We start from the raw sequence: 17,989 nt of genomic DNA, 5'->3' as shown, positions 1-17,989 counted from the left end.
TACAGTCTTCTTGCCTAGCCTATTTTCCTTGTCCATGCACATTCATATGTATTGTGTGAATACCATAAAAACATCCATGTTGGTATAAGTGATACTGATCAAAAATAACCAGCAGAAATGACACAGAAACTATGAATTAAACACTAAAAAGTCTGAACGTCTGAAAGAGAATAGTAAGATTTAGCTCAGGTTCCAGACTGGACACAATTTAATCTAAATCAATACACCCAACCCTAACAGCTTTTCTTTTTCAGCAAATAAAATTTCATACATTTCAAATACTGGAGGTTTTTTAATATTAAAAAACATTTAGATTTAGAAATTGTAGAACTATCTTACCTTCAACATAGGTTGGAAATGAAGCCAAACTTTTTCTGGACTGTAATTAAGACAAAAAGGATTTCAAACAGAACAGAGCATGCACAAATATGCCAAAAAAATTAAAAAGTTAATCAGTCATAGTTATGAGCAAAGGAAGATGACCACTTATTAAGATTTATTATTTTATTTAGTATTTTGAAAGTCTAAGCACCTACTAGATTTAAACAATGCATTCGGTTTCCTTCTTTATCAGGCAACATACTAAGCCCAATTTTCACTTACTTGTTGGCGTTCAGTAGTATACTAATTGCTACCAATAGATGTTCTACTTTTACTATCAATAAGTTGCACAAAAATGCATCATATCTCAAAGACACTGGATCTTCCAATTAGGAATAAATACATATACGAATATATAAAATTATGCTATACTGAATACATGGCTTTCATAACTGAAACCATCAGCCCAGTCACCCATTCATTAAGAAAATTCTGTTACTCATTACCCTAATCCTATTATCCACCAGGACTGTTCTTAGATGTATCCCTTGCATTAATGCAGCCCTTGCACTAAAAAGCTTTCTAAATTTCAACAGTTTAGGTAGCAACCTGTATTCTGTGGGGTAACTGAATTCACTAGCAATTGACCACCAACTGTGTTTACATTATATCAAGAACAAAACTACACCTGGTAGCTTCAATTACATAAAAGGTAAAAAAATAAGAAAACCACCAATTTTCATATGTAAATACACAGTTTAAAGTCTAAGACCTTACTTGCAACTGCTATTTTGTGTGAAAGACTCTACGGCTAACACTCTGAACACCTGAAAGATAACTTTCACTAAGCTTCACTATTTTGTTATGATCAATACGTAAACCACATAGGAATATTTATCAAAGAAAATTTTATATGGCAACATATGGATGGTAATAGAGATATTGACATATCTGCTGCTATCATATGTGGTGCAGGTAGGAATTTTGGAAAGTCTGGATAGTGAGGATAGTGAGTATTACAAAGCTTGTCATTGAACCTGTCACTGTTTGTATCAGTAGTAACTCTTCTAATGCTTAATACAGTTTTATTAAAAGAAAATCTAGAATAATGCATAATATCTTAGACATCTTCTAGTATATTTCCAGACAATATACATTGAAATATACATCAGATTATTTTCCTTTATGCCAGGCAGCTTATAAGGTTCTGTGTACTGGTGCAAAAAGCCAGGTAAACTAGGAAGGTCACAGTTATGTGGCAGGTCTGTTGACTAACCCCAAGGAGTCTTTTCCATTCTAACAAATAGAAGATGAATAGCAAATAATACTTTTCAATCAATGATGCTCATCTTGCTATAAAATAAGATTCATGAAATGAAAACATAAAGAGTGTGATGGACAGCAGAGCCTGTACAGCCTCTACGTACTTGCTGTTCCTTATGAAGTTTACTAAGCTGTACTGCAAAACCAAGAAAGCTCTCCATCAAAGACTGCACTAGCATAAATAAAGATGCCAACAAACATTGCTCTCCCACTGCTGAAGCACTTAAGCTTCTGTCAAGACACTGACATGTCTTTTCATATCTGGCTCTTTCATCTCTTCAGATGAATGTTTTTACTGGACCACCTACCCATACAGACTTTAAAAATGTCTGTAAGTGCTAGTGGTGCAGTGGTAAGAGGGGTTCAACCACTTGGCTCTGACAGACCTAAAAGTCAAATCCCCTATGCACCAGACGGCTCATGCATATAAATGCACTTTCCAAAGTATTCTCCTTTTTTTTTTTTTTTTTTTTTTAAGCAGGGTGAACACAGTCTGTTTCTACAGATTTGACAACTCTTCAGCAATCTATTAGCTGATGCAACTTCTTTTCAGGGCAGAGAGATGTAAACTACCATCACATATGCTTTTATTGTAAAACCTTACACAAAAAAATCAAGCAATTTTTGTCCATTGCCCAGGATGAAAGACACTCTACTAAGACCACAAGAATAGGTAACAGGTAAAGTTACCAGTAGGAGGAAACCTACACCTTTTAATTTTACATATCCATGAATAATGAAATATCAAAGTCATTAATGTTTAATTTCTCTTGCTAGCCTCATTGCCACCTAGTATTATAGAATTCATATTTAAAAAAAAAAAAAAGGTTTTACTAAGACCTAAAAGTCATTCCCCAAAATTATGATGCTGCTTCATCACTGTTGTTCTTGCCTTGGAAGTACTAAAGCAGGAACTATTGCTCCTATAAGGGAAATAAACAGCCTGACAGATTCTACTGTGAAAGCTGGTTTACCACCTCTGACGCTACGTGTGAACACAACCTAAAAACTGAAATAAGTAGTGTCTTGTTTATTTTCTTCCTTTGGCTAAGTTTATTGATGCCTAAAAACTGCTAAAAGTTACAATATATAGGAAGTGACAAAAATCTATACGGAAGAATGCTAAAGGCTTTAACAAGCTAACAATACAGCAGATGAAAATTTAATGGCACTACCTATTTTATCTATTTTTAAGGGCTTTAATATGAGACTCTCAAGCCTTTTGAAACCTTTCATTATTTTCTAAACGCAAATACAGACTGGCACAAATACCTGCATGTTACAAGCTTTTTTATCCCTTGACAATAGCAAAAGAAAAAAGAAATAATGGATTACTAGTTATTGTTTCCATTTTAATTAGTATTTCCAGCTACGGTAGATCAGTTTTTTTCACAGTGCAACATAAGTCATGCATTGCTATCAGTAACAATATGGTCTCTTTTTCGACTACAGTTCCTATATTTTTCTTAAGTTTAAAGAACAAAAGGCAAACAAACCAAATATTTGCAGATATTTCTGTTTACAGAGCCTGCCATTCTATACTAATCCAAACACTTAATGCCAAATTATTTTCTTTTCACACTGTGAGTTCTACTCACACGTCTCACTTTGTGTTCATAAGCAATAAAGTATTTAGCTTTATTTTAAGGAGCCTGGAAATAAATTCTAACTGTGAATCACTGACAAGCCAGTTTCTACAACGGCAAAACATTAAGTAGTATGAATTATGACCTAATTAATTTCATGTAAGCAAGCTTTTTCATCTGGCTGAGAAACAATTTTTTTCTTGGCAGGAAGACATTCTGCAGGGAAAAGACAAAAGGGATGATTTCTTTTGTCTCTGAAACTGAGATGATTTAGCTGTTTGATCAATCAATACCTCCCAGCCTGATTAATAAATTTAGTGGTTGCTGAATACAGACTCAGAAATGCTATGATAAACAGTCTTAAGTATGTTGAAATTCAGTCAGACAGCCAGGCAAGCTTAAGGAAAAAGGAGCAACAAATCAGCTTTTCAAGTTTGTTGCAACTTTGGAAGAAGAGAAGGGATTGCACAGGTACAAGGGGGCAAGAAAAATAAAAAAGCATAAGCAGCATGAACAAGACTTTAGAAAGATTTCATTTTACCTCTTTATTAGTGGAGGCCTCCTGCTGATGTTGCCTACTTGATTCAGCACCCCGAGGTGAAGAGGAATCTGGGGATGGAGACTAAACATGACAAGAAAATCAACAATATCTGAACAACCAATGTATAAATTCTTCTTTCATATTTTCTTCTGACTTGGCAATGGAAATAAGAGATGAGGGAGAAAAATAGAAAGGCTAAAACAATTATAATAAAAGTAATAATAATAATAATAATAGAAAAAAACCCAAACCAAACAAACCAAAAAATAAGAGAAAATGTAACCCTTGCTTTTTCTCATGATGATCACATATCAATATCTCAGTGGACTTACTCTCAACAGCTAAATCTTTAAAAAAACCCCCGTGTTTATTTGTCAGTAATATAAGTAATTAAACATTTGGAAAAATAAAAAGCTGTACAAGCAGCACTCAGCAAAAAAGCAGGCCACAAAATCCTATTTTTGCAAGGTGAATGGAGGATCATCTAATATCGCTATTGGCCTGACCTTACTGAAGGCTGCGGGCAGCATAAACCTATGTCCTAACCTCTGACATGCTAGGAAAGAAAAGTCACTAAGTAAGGAAGCTATGGTAAGACAGGTGAGTTGACCATGATCCGAACACAGGGATTCAGCTAAAGATTACTTAGTTGTCAAATTGAGAAGAGTGAAGAAAAGCCTGCAATTTCTCCATAAGCACACAAGCTCTCAGATATAATTAATCTGAAGTGCTAAACTAATCTAATTTGAGCAGAGGTAGGCTACAGCGATTGTCCACAAATATTAATCTGTCATTTGAGAAAACAGCTTTTATAAATTGTACAAGGTATTACTAATATATTCAACGGCTTAATTAGAATATATTCAAGAACTGTTCAATACCAGTGTAATCAAGGACTATGATTCCTCACTTTAGAGTGCAAATTTGGAAAATATTTCACAGTTCATACTATGATCTCAGTATTATACATGCTCTCTAGGTCAGCTTTCCTAATTTTTTGTCCTTCACTGTAAACAATTCAGTGAAGAAACTGTCCTTCCAGTTCTCTCCTAGTCATTCACAATTGTCAAGAATGACATAGCAGGAAAACAAAGGGAACAGCACAGGAAAACAGTATTACGGAATATCTAGATCTATATGATCCTTCAGCAAGTATCTTGGTAAAGGGAAAGAATGCCTTGGGAAAGGCTATTTTAATCATAGTCAATTCCTAATGAATGTTGGTGACACTAAAAAGCTGTAGTGAGGTATATCCAGTCCAGATCAGGGTGAATGCTATGGGGGTATGACACAAGAACACAGAGTGTGAAATTAATGAAACTGATCAAAATGGAAGACAGTACAAAGCTTTAACGCAGCAGGCATATTTAAAGGCCAATCTTATGGACATACCTGCAAAACATGTCAGCGTGCATGCCAAAATGTGAATTCTCAAAGGAAGGTTTAGTATTGTAGCTATGCAGGCTGAGTGTTTACCCCAGCAGCCCTGCAATTCTGCACTCTCCTTTGACATAAGGAGTTTGGCCCTAGCATGCCAGCTCAGAAGTTCAACACTGATGGCAAAACCATCAAATACCATACCTGGTTTCACAAGCAATTACATGATGCAGCTTTTCTCTAAGTCAAGGATCATACCAGAAAAGACCTATGCTTCCAGTGCTCGAAGCTGGCAGCAGCTGCAATCTAGGAATTCCTTTCTGCTATGCCTCCACTCTAGCTAAAACACTGAGTTCTACGAAACAGTAGACAAAGAAAAACAAGAACAATAATAATAATAATGATAATAAAAAAACCCAACCAAACAACAACAACAAAAAAAAGCCCTAAGAAATGCAAGCTTAGCTTCATAGATATGGAACAAACCAAGAAAATGGAATTCCATTCTCCTCCCATTTTTCTTTATAATTAACTAATAAAGGCTTCCAAAGAGTTAAGAAGCAATTCCTAATTATACAGATAAAAGTGCAGTCCTTGCACCTCCCTGTATTTTGAGTTACAACTGCAGGGTATAAAGGACATACAGCTTACAACAGTCTCTGACCATATGTTGCTGTGAAACGGTCCTTAGGGCACAGACATGTGGGCCATCAGCCTGAAGGGTTGCTTGCTGCATTCACACAGGGGCTGTGAGAGAGACGCAGGATCCCAGGACTTGCTCTGTAACTCTGGTTACAGTTACATAGTGTCTCAACTGCAAAAATGGCAACTCCTATTGACTTGATGAACCTTCCTCATTCCCCACAGTAACACAGTATTTCTGTATTAAAATTAAATACAAAAGACATGCAATCCTCTCAACCTAATAATGACAGTAGAATATTGTAGGATTGAGCTTTAAGTAGTAAACAAAGAAACAAAGTAAAACATATTATTTTTTCAGTATCAAATGTCTCCACAAACAAAAGTTATTTAAAATGCCTGAAAGCTCTTGTATTCACATACTAAAGTGGTAACAATACATTATTTATTTAAACCAGTTGGTTGCTGACATTAAAAAATTCTGCACCATTTAAAATGCATTAGCAGTTACTCCAGTAGCACTACAAATACCTCTACTCAGCTATTTTCATCGACAGAGTATCAGAATTAAGCAACCATTAAAACAATCACATGGCTTTCCATGTGCTCTGTTTGAATGTCTGCCCAAATGTTTTCTGGGGAAAAAACAGAAAAAAAAAAAAAAAACAAAACCAAAACAAACAAAAAAAAAACCCAAAAACCAAAACCCCTACAAACCCAAATATCAAACATCCTATAAAATTTGCTACATGACATTACATGAGAGCTGTCCCCAAAGACATCTGTACAAAAAAGTTCAGTCTTTGAAGAATAAGAACTCAGTTCTCCTCCACATCAAAACGCATTTTAGAGGTACCATATACATGCACAAGGAAAGAATGCAGTCATAGCAATAACAAGAAATATTTTGATACATCATAGTGGATAGAGAACTTGCACAACTCCTCATAACACTACAACTGACATCTGAATTCTTAGTGACTACATCATTGTCTGTTAACAAAACAAGTTCTAGAAGCCTAAGAAAAATGCTGTCAGAATACAGTAAGTTCATGGAAAGCATGCTGTTATTACACAAAGAGGTCCATCAATGGAATTACAAAGTGTTTCCTTAGGTGCAGCAACAAAAAAAGCACTATTCACCCCATTTGTCCTCTTGAAGTATGTACTTACATTTTTTTTACGATACTCAACCTGGTACATCCAAAAATTCTCCATCTCAATTCTGGTGTTGTTTGACTCCAACTAACATGCAACTCGCTCCACCTGAGAAACCTTCCTTGCTATTGTGCAGAGAGATTTAGTAACAGAACTTGTAACACAAGAGGACTGTGCAGCATTTAACCTATACAGATCCAGCTGGCTACTGAGTAGCTCATAAAGCTCTTGCCCTCTAAAAGCAGTGTTGTTTTACCTGCTCTTATCAACAGCATATCGTAGAAGAGTATAACCTAGTGGGTCACGTCATCACGTACAAGCCTGGGACAGCGGGCATGAAATCAATAAATAATACTTCAGTAATGCAAGATTCACTTAAACAAAAGGCCATTATTTACATGACGCTAATGTCTACATAAGGCTTCTTGGCAGACGAATGGCAAATATTGTCTTCCTGTTCAGAGGAGGCAAGTGGATAAGGCAAGGCTTTTAAATTTATTTTATTTTAGTGATAAAAAGGTACCCATACACATTAGGCAAATGTCAAAGCAATATGAAAACATTCAAGTCCCACACGCAAGTATAATTTCACAAGCACTGCCCAGTACAGCACAACTATGGCAGTAAATGTCTTTGTTTTTATCACAACTATGCCCTGGCGAGTGTCTACTGTGATTTGAACAGTTCAAATTCTATTCACTAAAATGTAGACTAAGGCCATCAACATATTCATAGCTTTTAGACAACAAAAAGTACCCATAAAGAATGGAACTGAATGCTAAAGTTTCTTACAATATATTTAAACATCACTATCATCTTCGTTTAAATTTGCTTTAACCACATTGTTAAAAATGGAGCATTTGAAAAAGTAAAGCCAATTCAGAATTACTGTACACATTCATGTATACTGTCGCACAATATATCAATTTATAACTGTGACATAAGGATGAAACTCAGCTTTGACTGTACTTGTGGTGTAACTGTAATTGAGATGTAACTGCCTCTGCACATACCCAGTGCACTTATCCACCAGTCAGCAAATTGATGGGTGGTTCAGGACTTGCCCCAGGCCCCAGGCCACTTTGTGCGCAGGTGATACAATGAGTTGACCTGAGATAAGGTAACCAACCGAACTGCTCACTTCAGAACAACACATATGACTAATTGCTATATGACCTCTCTATCCAGGAATTTCAGGCAGCCTCAGAGATTCCCCAAGCAGGTTCTTCCTGGGATAAGTAAGAGGCACAATTCATCACTTGAGGGTGCTAGCTACTATCCAGGCAGGTCATCTGGCTGACCCAACAGCTCTCCCACACAGTTGTTTGTGCTGCAAAAAAGACCAAACTGCATATGGATAAAAAACTTCCCGGTAGTCAACAAAAACTATTCCTGCACATGCTGATAAGGTTGTGTATGACAGACAGCCATACATACACAGTTAACATAGGAAGTGTTTTGTATGTAGCTTAAGGTAGACTATAGTAATGGATCACCTGTGCTAGAGTGGCCATGTAGGATCACAGACCAGCTGCACGCCAGACCTGAGAACAAAAGCAGTCTGGGGAGTCAGGAGTCTCAGTTTGGAGAATCTCCCCTGATGCACCTAATGATGCCCTGCCACAATGGAGCCTTCTGCCAATTGCCACCATCTGGACAATGACTGACAATCCCACTTGAGAGACCTGACTGTCTACCATGTGAAATAATAAACTGAATAGTAATGGCTCTGAATAAACTACCTCTTTAAAAACAAGCACACTGCCCATGAGTATCTGCACACCACCAGTGAGCTGAAATTCTTCAGTAAAATTAACGGAAATTACAAAAATAGAGATTTTGACCCAAGCAATGACTGTGTACCTCTGCCAAAGTCTTTGAAGAAAGACCCCCACCTGTTACTGTTGTATTACTAAGTCCCAAATACAAAATAAAAATATACCTAAGAATATACCTAATATATCTAAGAAGTGGGGGTTGGAACTAGATGATCTTAAGGGCCTTTCCAACCCTAACTATTCTATGATGCTATGATTCTAATATATGGAGGTTTAGATCTGACACAGAAAAGTCTGAATGAGCAAACAATAAATGTAACCAAGCCTGTTAGGCAAGATGGTGCTTTATTTTGCCCATTGCTTGGCCACCTGAGTCAATAGCAGGGACCATGCAGTACCACAACCACACACTGTAAGTTGGTAACTTCTCTTTGAATAAAATCTTAGGCTGTATTGACTCTGACTGCACGTCAGATCACACACACATGCAGTGTGGGTAGGGTCCGTCCAGCAGCATGCATGCTGGATGGAAGGCTGCCAGCACAGCAGGGCTCCTGGAAGCTGGTTCACTGCTGGCTGCTTCTCTTTCTCAAGTACAGACTTCCTTAGCTGTACTTCCACTTGAACTTGTAGTTTGAATGTAGCTTCATGTGTCAATCTGAAAAAATTAGTGTGGATCTCTCAAGGATTTTCAAGAGACTTTAACTATACCAAGTGCTGTTCTAGAAACATCACTTGAAATTGCTTTAATCTTTCAATAATAAAAACTGTAATAAAACAAACAAGAACAAAAAAAATTAAAGCGGCTATGTATCCAGGGCTCACTGTAATTTAAAAGCCCATAACTTATCTGGAGAGTGTTTGTCTTCACAGAGACTAATCAATAAATTTTTCTTCTGTGTGATCAATGAATTAGCAAAAAGCTTTCATCCCTGGATATTAAAACGATTTTTTTTTTTGAATGATTTTTTGTTTGGGGTTTTTGGATGTGCTTTTTTTTTTTTTTTAACTAAGACTGTGGTCTCACATAGATGACAGAAAGATGTCCTGACCTGTATTCTGTGTGCTCAGCCAACAGTTTAAAAAGGTCTGCTCAGAAAAATAAAATATCCTATCAATACAAATTCATCTTTGTTTCATTTCTTTTCTTTTTCTCTCCCTCCTCCCCCCGGCTTAGTTCATCTATTACTGAAACCTGCTTAATTATTTAAAACAGACTTGTCTGTTGCCTTGTTAATAATACATTACTCTTGCTGTGGAAGAAGTGAAACAAATTCAACTCCATGAAAATACCTCACTTCTGGAGTTATCAGAATTGAGAAAATCCTGTAACTGAGTACTCAAAGGTTGAAATAAAATACATGTAATCAAAACTAAGAGAGAAGCAGAACAATGCAACTCAGTTCTACCTGAAAGGCTTGTCTTCAGCTCTGAATTTCTACTTCATAAATTCAAACCATCCATGTACATGGTTTTACTTTATGTAAGGGTTTATTCTAACATGGCACCACCTCAAGTGTCTACAGGGGAACAGAGATTGTGAACATCACTGAGAGGGCTTTGCAGAACCAAAGTCTTGGCACACAGCAACAAACTATGCCCTGCAGGTCAATAAAACGTGAATTTCAGATATATAACCCCACGTATATCTGAACAGACCACAAAAAAAGGTCATGGAATTTAGTTCTGAAATGGAGAACTTCTCCCTTCAAACCACTGTTTTCTCCTGATTATGGCAGAAGTGAAGGAGGCAGCCTTCTTCTCTTCTCTGGACATGAGAGGACAGATATACTCTTTAACTACCTGAGCTTTTTTGTCTTTCAGTGCTTTTCTCAGCAGGTCTCTGTACTTCCACAACTAAGCAACCCACTATTCTCAAAGCTCTATGACATTTTTAAGATGCTTTTTTAGACCTTCTGTACAGTTTATACACTATTATATTTAATTGTATTCTGAGATATCTACTACACAAAACTTTTACACCATAATGCCACGTTTCTTGCAGTTATGCAGCTCTAACTACTACTATATTCGAAAAAGATATCCTCACAAGGCTATATGGAAGTGATGGTCTGCTTTGGTTTAAAAAAATTTCTGATAAACAGATTTTGGAAATATATGCCCATTATTCATATCTCACGCGTGTATCAAACACACAAAAAAATCTTGCTGTATTTATTCAAAGGACCCTGAGATAATTTTTCAGCTTTTATCAAATAGACACAACACCTTCCCCACAAAGTAGGTGTCCAGACCATTTCTAAAGTGAAAGCATGTGTCACTAAACTGGGGTGCACAAGGAACACAACAGCAAATACTCTCCATTGTTAAATATTAAGCAGGTAATTCAGTACACTATTTATTTATTCACAGAAGTCTGCTACCTGCCTCCTACACCACAAGACTACCAGAGCCTATTACAATAGAATTGCCCGTGGGCTGTGAGCAATTTTCTTTTCTTGTATACCTGCTAAACATTTCTTTTGAGGAGAAATACAAATGACTGAAATTCCTGGTAGATTAAACTGTGACTAAACCTGGAAACGGAGCATCTTAAAACCAAATGCATATAGTGATCTGTAGCTTTCTTATCACCACGGTCTATCCTAACAGTCCTAACCTATACACAGCTGCAGGTAAGCTGAACACTTCTGGAACACTAGCTTCTCAAAACAGTTTCTGGACATTTCAAACTAGCATCTACCAAATATTTTGCTGTAAATATATCATCCAAATGCTCAGCACTATGGAGTTAACAGTGGCTTTCTGGTGAAAAAGGCAAAAGAGGCTGTCATATTTCATGAGTCTCAACTACAAATCGTTCTTCTGACTCCCTGGCTTCAGTGTTCTCTCATGGAGAGCTCCTAGCTAAATAAAAAGTGACTGCTATTTGGATCTAAAGAGGTCTTACCAGTTTCAATATCATACGATTAAGAACACAAAATAATTACAGATATTTAGAGGGATGTTCTATCTCTAACTGCAAAATGTCTTTGTTAAAACACAATGTGGGCACAATTTCCAAAGTAGTCTGGCAAAATAACTGAAGGTAACAAAAGCACTGACAATGCATTACTTATCTGCAGCTCTTTGATAATTCTGGGGCAAGAAAAGAGTGTCTGCCTGAAGGTCAAACACTCTGTTTATGTAATTCCTTCTTATTTCAAGGCCAGTGTTACAAATCAGACTGAATAACATCTCTGGCATATACTGGTTATACTGAAAAGCTCCTGTCTGAGATCCTGTTTTATTTCTCAAAGGAGATAAAGGAAAGCCTACATTTAGATGAAGGGGCTTCAACTGTATTTTTATTAAACACTCATGGCCACTTAGTCCTAATTCTAGGAATGCTTCGTTAAAGAAAGCAGACTGTTCAGACTTCATGAGTTGTCATCTGAATTAAAGAATCTCCTAAAACAAATGCATACCTCACCTTCAGTGAAAAACAGAATTCCTACCCAGTCCCAAGTCCCTTCTTCTGCAACACGTACTCCCCTCAATCTATACAAACTTTCTAAGCAATTTGCTTAATTTACTTCCTTTTTTACTGTCTGCCCACACATCTACAGCCATCGTTGAACTGAGATATACTGTCATTATACATTACTGATTTGGTTACCAGCCAGCACTGAAAATCTAAGTTAGGTTCCTATGTAATAGGCAGTGAAAAATCTTGAGTAAGAAGTTAACTTTTGCTGCAAAACATAAACCCATAGTATGTACACACAGACCAGGGGAAACACCTGTTCTGTTTACTATATGAACATACCAGGCTGAGTCCTACCAGCATACCTTAGAAAAGTTAAATTCTGCAAAGTGCAGCAAGATTCGGGAGAGCAGCAAGAGCACCTTCAGGAAGGATTCAGTGCTTTTAGGATCTGCAACTTAGTATCACTGAGATCATCATGGTACTGGGTGTTACAATTAGACAATCAGGAAGCAACAGAAAGTTCCTTGACCCTTCCAGACAAAGACACCACTTACGAACACAGCCTATGTGGTGAATAAAATGAACAACAAAAGGGTAATGTGATCCATTAATAAAAGGAGAGAGAAATAAATTACAGCTTTTGGAAACTTTTAAAGTTAGAAATAATTCTTGTCCCGTATAGAATAATCTGAGAACATTGCTTTAGCCCTCCTTGTGCCTGCCAATCAACTTAGTAACAGGCATAATTTTAAAAATATCTGTAGAAGTAATTTTTGCAATACAGGTTACTTTAAAAAAAAAGAAAAAAGAAATCAATGAAATTATGAAGAAGCAAAAAACCCCCAAACCAATCCAGACATACTCATCACTGTCTGTTTCCAACAGTTTTCCAGGAAAAATAAAATCACAGAATCAGAGAATGGGTTTGGGCTGGAATGGACTGTAAGACCATCTACATTTCTAAAGCTTGCAAGCGGACAGAAACCTGCAACTTTTCTGGAATATGAATCTGATCTACAATACCATCATAAAGAATATTGACAGATTTCTGCTGGAACTGTTAGGATTGTTACGTGACAAAAAGTGAAATTTAGGAATTTAGGATTAACAGAAACACACAAGGATAGATAACAGAGGACAAAGTGTTTGGTAGCTATTCTAAAATATCCCATGGCAGTAAAAAATGGAACAGCATTTTTTTCAGAAAAAAAAGTAAAGAGTTTCATGTGGCAAATTTTTATACAGTGTAACTGGCTTCAGCAGTGCTTCATGAACTAAAATGTGGCCCACTGATCATGCACATGCTTATCTCTTACATGCTCTCTAGAGTAATAATTTAAAATTGACAATGCACTACATACTTTAGTGCAGGCTGAGTCACAGAGTAAGGACAAAATGCACCCTCCTTCATTGCCAGTTTTGTCACAATTAAAGGAATAAGACATACATAACCTGACAGATGAAAGCTTTGTATACTCACATCGCCATCTAGTGGCCTCTGGTCGTCAGAGTCCCTGGTTGGACTGATGTCCTGCCTCATCACCCAGATAGGCTCCTTAGGTTCATCAGGGGTATAAGGAGAACGGATGGTCCTCGTCTTCACTTCCTCAATAGCCTCTTTAATATCCTTGATGGCCAGTGAAATCGCGTCTCTCTTTTCCTTACTGTACCTCTGTACAGATTCTCCTGAGCTGGATGTAACTCGAGAACCAGCTGGGAGATGGCCATTACTTTCCTGCCCATCACCAGCAAGAGCATGACCATGCTTCAAACTCTGCTCTGCTTCTGGCATGTCTTCAGCTGCCTTGTCTAAGCTCTGGGAGCTCATGCTTTGCTTCACCTCTGCTACAATCTGATCAATATCCTCCTCTTGTTCATAACTATCCATTCTTGGGTAGGGTGCAAACTCTGCCTCCTTCTCAGGGCTGTCAGACTCTCCATCAGACCGTTCATCATAATGGTGAAGGCGGGCACCAAGTGCCTCCTTGCGGTAATTATCAGCTTCCTCCCTTTCCCGCTCATACTGTTGGATACCTTCTCTACCATCAAGGTCTGGTGTATCTCCTATCTCCTCATATACGTGCTCCTGCAGTCCGTAGTCAGCATAAGGCTCAGCATACTGTTCATCTTCTCCTCGGTGGAAGAGCCGATGTGTGTAGACATAACCCGAGTAGGCTGCATTCATGGCTTCCTCGTGTTCGATGGAATGGAAATGTAAGTGATTAGGCAATGTCTGATTATGAATGGCCTCACCATGTTCAGCCTCAGCATTCTCTGTGTACTCTTCAGACTCAGGCCTGTACTGCACGGCATATGCACTCTCATCCTCATTTTCCTGAACTCTTTCTGTGTCATAACTGTCCTCCACTGTGGCTATCACATCCCCTTCTGCAGTATCTGTGTGATTGTGGAAACCACTCTCAGTGCTGGCTGACCGAGCTAACATCCCTTCCTCCTCCTGCCCAGACAAGCCTCCTTGGCTGCTGTTTGTATGTCTTGGGTAGCGAGTTGCATACCGCTGTTCCTCTTCCACCTCTGAGTGCTCCAGGTCAGCCTCCACTGATTCGTTCAGTGCTCCATTTGCTGGCTCTTCACTTACCTCCCCCACAGACGGTCCAACCAAATGGTTCATGGCAAATTCTGGTGGGTAGGTCACTTATTGTATTGACATTTTGTCTATCACAGCTGGAAAGAAATAAAAAAAACCCCAACATTTGATGTTACTCTTCAAAAAAAAGTGGAATCAACGAACACAAGCAACAAAAGGCACCCTTCCTTCCCCAGCAGACAAATGTTTCACTTTATGAGCTCTGAAGTCAGACAACAGCCAGCACAACAGTATGACCCCCCATGCAAATGATCTTCAGCAGCAGCAAGCAACAGTGATTCCCTGCAGGACTGCACTTCTGACTTTTGTGTACAAATTCTTTGTGGAAGAATCACTTCAAAGCAGCCTGATGGAGATGCTTCCACTGACTGCTCTGGCATTTCAACAGCATTGGCAGGTGTGTGTTAGAAAAGATAACTCTGTCCAGCAGCTCAATCATGGTAGAGTTATGACAGAAATATTCCACCCTTGCTCCACCTCTGCCTATAGCTCATTAATTTGGTGCAAGCGAAGGATGCTGTAATGTAAAATGACAGATTTAGTCCCATAACAGGAGTCTGTAATTGCTCAGATACATGACAGCTATGCATACTACCCTTCTTCAGAATGGTATCTTCGGCTGAGATAGTCACCCTATGCACTCATCATTAGAAACAAAAATGTATTCTCAAGGTATCTGAAGCACCTGTACCTTCTCCCTAGGGAAGCACAAGACACCTAGATACAACACAGTTACCATCACGAAATGTATCTATAATCATTTAAGATGACTTCTACACCAAATCTCTTTCCTAAAATATGGAGAAGACATTACTAATATTCTTACCCATGACCACACTGAGAGTAGTGAGGCATCTTAACCTTTCTGACTTTGAGTAAAAGATTGTATAATAACTAGAGATGTCTGCCAGTAATAATAGGCCATAAAAAAAGAAACAGTAGAATTCCATAAGAATACAGATTAGCTTCTAGAAGTTTCCTGGAGCAAACAGGCCTACCTAGCTCAGAATGCTTAATTTTTATGTAAAAGCTTCAGTAATTTTGAAGCTTGCCCTATGTTTTTAAAATGTAGTGTCATAAAAAGGACATATTATGTCCTTTTAAGGGCTTGACTTAAACCACATGTCTGTAAGTAAAATACAGGTCTGGCATGTGACTCAGTGGTAAGTACTAAAAGAAAAGATACCTTATGGAAGAGTTAAAACTTGAAGGATCTATAAAAGATCAATTGGTCAATTACCAATTACAAAAATAATGTGATGTAAAATAGAACATGAACTATATCTACTGAACTGAGGCAAGAAAGCTCAGGTGGCACTTTGCCAACTAGATGGGCGCTGTGCAAAACGGCTGTGGGAATAACTTCCCGTGGCGAGAAAGCAATGGTAATTTCAGTTGCTCTCTATTAGGAAAGTCAACTTGCAGGCAAGACTGCAAGACTAGGTGGGAATTACTTGCACTATGCTTCCATGAGAAATTCAGTGGGTGCAGCTTCCAGCTCGGCTAACCATCCTTGCCTTTGCCACACCTCATATTTTAGCCTTTAAAGCTTAGGAATCCTAAAAAAAAAAAAAAAAAGGGAAAAAAAATATCCTGGCCCTTGCTTCAGACAGATCCTTTAATTTTCAGAAGCAGCTCATACATAGTTTTTGCAAATCTAGCATGCTGTGTTTGACCTCTAAAACTTGCCTTTCCCACCCTCATCACAGGGGAGAAAAATGTACAGTACGTGATACAGTATATATAAAAATGTAGTTATAAAATAATACCTAATAATTCACATTAACTGAACAGATAAAGATGTTCCATACAAACCAATCCTTTTTCTATTAAAAAACTCAGTTTGTTTCTTCTAGCTAAAGAATGTATGTTAGTAAGAAGCCTTCACTGACAAGGTAAGGTTTTTTTCCAAGTAAGACTTTCAGGTCTGTATGCAATCCCACGCCAGGCTAACAAACCAATCACTCTTCCCACTGCAGTATATGATATATTTAAGTAAAAAGGAACAACAGTATTGGAGAGCTTTCCTTTTTAAGCGAACAAAAGGAAGGGTGAAGTTGCCAAGGCATAACAGCTCTTTGAAAAGTCCATTCCAAGCAGGATGAAACTTCCATTGCTTTGCAAATAGACAAGAATTAGGCTAAAATAGAGGTCTGTTTAAAAATACTAGCGTTGCATTCAAAGTAGCCCCTAACTTGCACCTAAGTGTCATTAGTCACCCACTGAAAAAGGGCAGTACTACTTGAGAGAAATAAAGTTATATGTAAACCCAGGATGACGACCAATTTTCTGAAATCTTTTCTGTATCTTGCCGCATCTTTAACTTAGAATCAGAGAATGGTTTGGGTTGGAAGGGACCTTAAAGCTCACCTAGTTTCAACTGCCCTGTCATGGGCAAGGACATCTTCCACTAGACCAGGCTGCTCAAAGCCCTGTCCAACCTGGCCTTGAACACTGCCAGGGATGGGGCAGCCACAGCTTCTCTGGGCAAGCTGTGCCAGTGCCTCACCACCCTCACAGTAAAGAGCTTCTTCCTAATATCTAATGTAAATCTCGCCTCTGTCAGCTTAAAGCCATTCCCCCTGGCCCTGTCATGACATGCCCTTGTAAAAAGTCCCTCTCCAGATTTCCTGTAGGCCCCCTTAAGGTACTGGAAGGCTGCTCTAAGGTCTCTCCGGAGCTTAACAGGTCCATATCTTTCCTATGTTGGGGGTCCCAGAGAAAAAAAATGAATGATATTGGGAGCTAATTATCTAAAGTTAGAAAAGAAGATAAAATTCAACTGTATGAAGACTACCTACACCTCAAGTCAAATAAAGTATCAAATGGCACAATATTTACAACAACAAAAGTTTTGATAATTTCTGAAATTTTGTGAATCTGTTTTAGAAGTTTTAATACATGCTCATAACATAATGCATATTATGGACAGATAGCGTTAGTGGTATGTTTAGCGGTGAGAAACAAATTATAGAGATTATAAACCATACAAAATATTGCTAAAAACACCTGAGAGCCCCAACATTTTCCTTTTTCAAACTGAAGGTATCCAAAGTTCCATGTGTGAAATTGCTCAATTTGAAGAATGACCTCAGGTTAATTTCAGATATTGAAAATTTCAAAGGTGTGTCTTTAGAGGGGATGAAGAGGAAACTTAATCTTTACTTGAAGCTTTTTACTGAAAAAAAATCCTCTTCTGTTTGCCCTTCCTCCAATAATTTCAAT

General features: G+C 37.9%; 1 protein-coding gene across 2 annotated transcripts in view; it reads right to left on the bottom strand.

Annotated features, from left to right (window-relative positions):
* The window catches only part of APBA1 (amyloid beta precursor protein binding family A member 1), a gene marked incomplete at both ends in the record, with an annotated part of 36,445 nt that extends 21,657 nt beyond the window's left edge, over nt 1-14,788 (bottom strand). For both annotated transcript variants that reach the window (XM_080637166.1, XM_080637167.1), the window contains 3 exons: nt 340-379; nt 3,772-3,852; nt 13,637-14,788. In XM_080637166.1, the coding sequence (XP_080493292.1) occupies nt 340-379; nt 3,772-3,852; nt 13,637-14,788 (1,273 nt within the window). The remainder of the gene's footprint in view (nt 1-339; nt 380-3,771; nt 3,853-13,636) is intronic.
* Between the last annotated feature and the right edge of the window lie 3,201 nt (nt 14,789-17,989).

This window comes from Psittacula echo (assembly GCF_963264785.1).
Source record: "Psittacula echo genome assembly, chromosome: Z".
Classification (NCBI taxonomy): domain Eukaryota; kingdom Metazoa; phylum Chordata; class Aves; order Psittaciformes; family Psittacidae; genus Psittacula; species Psittacula echo.
The sequence above is the reverse complement of the archived record's forward strand: the minus strand, read 5'-3'. Positions and strand labels throughout refer to the sequence as shown.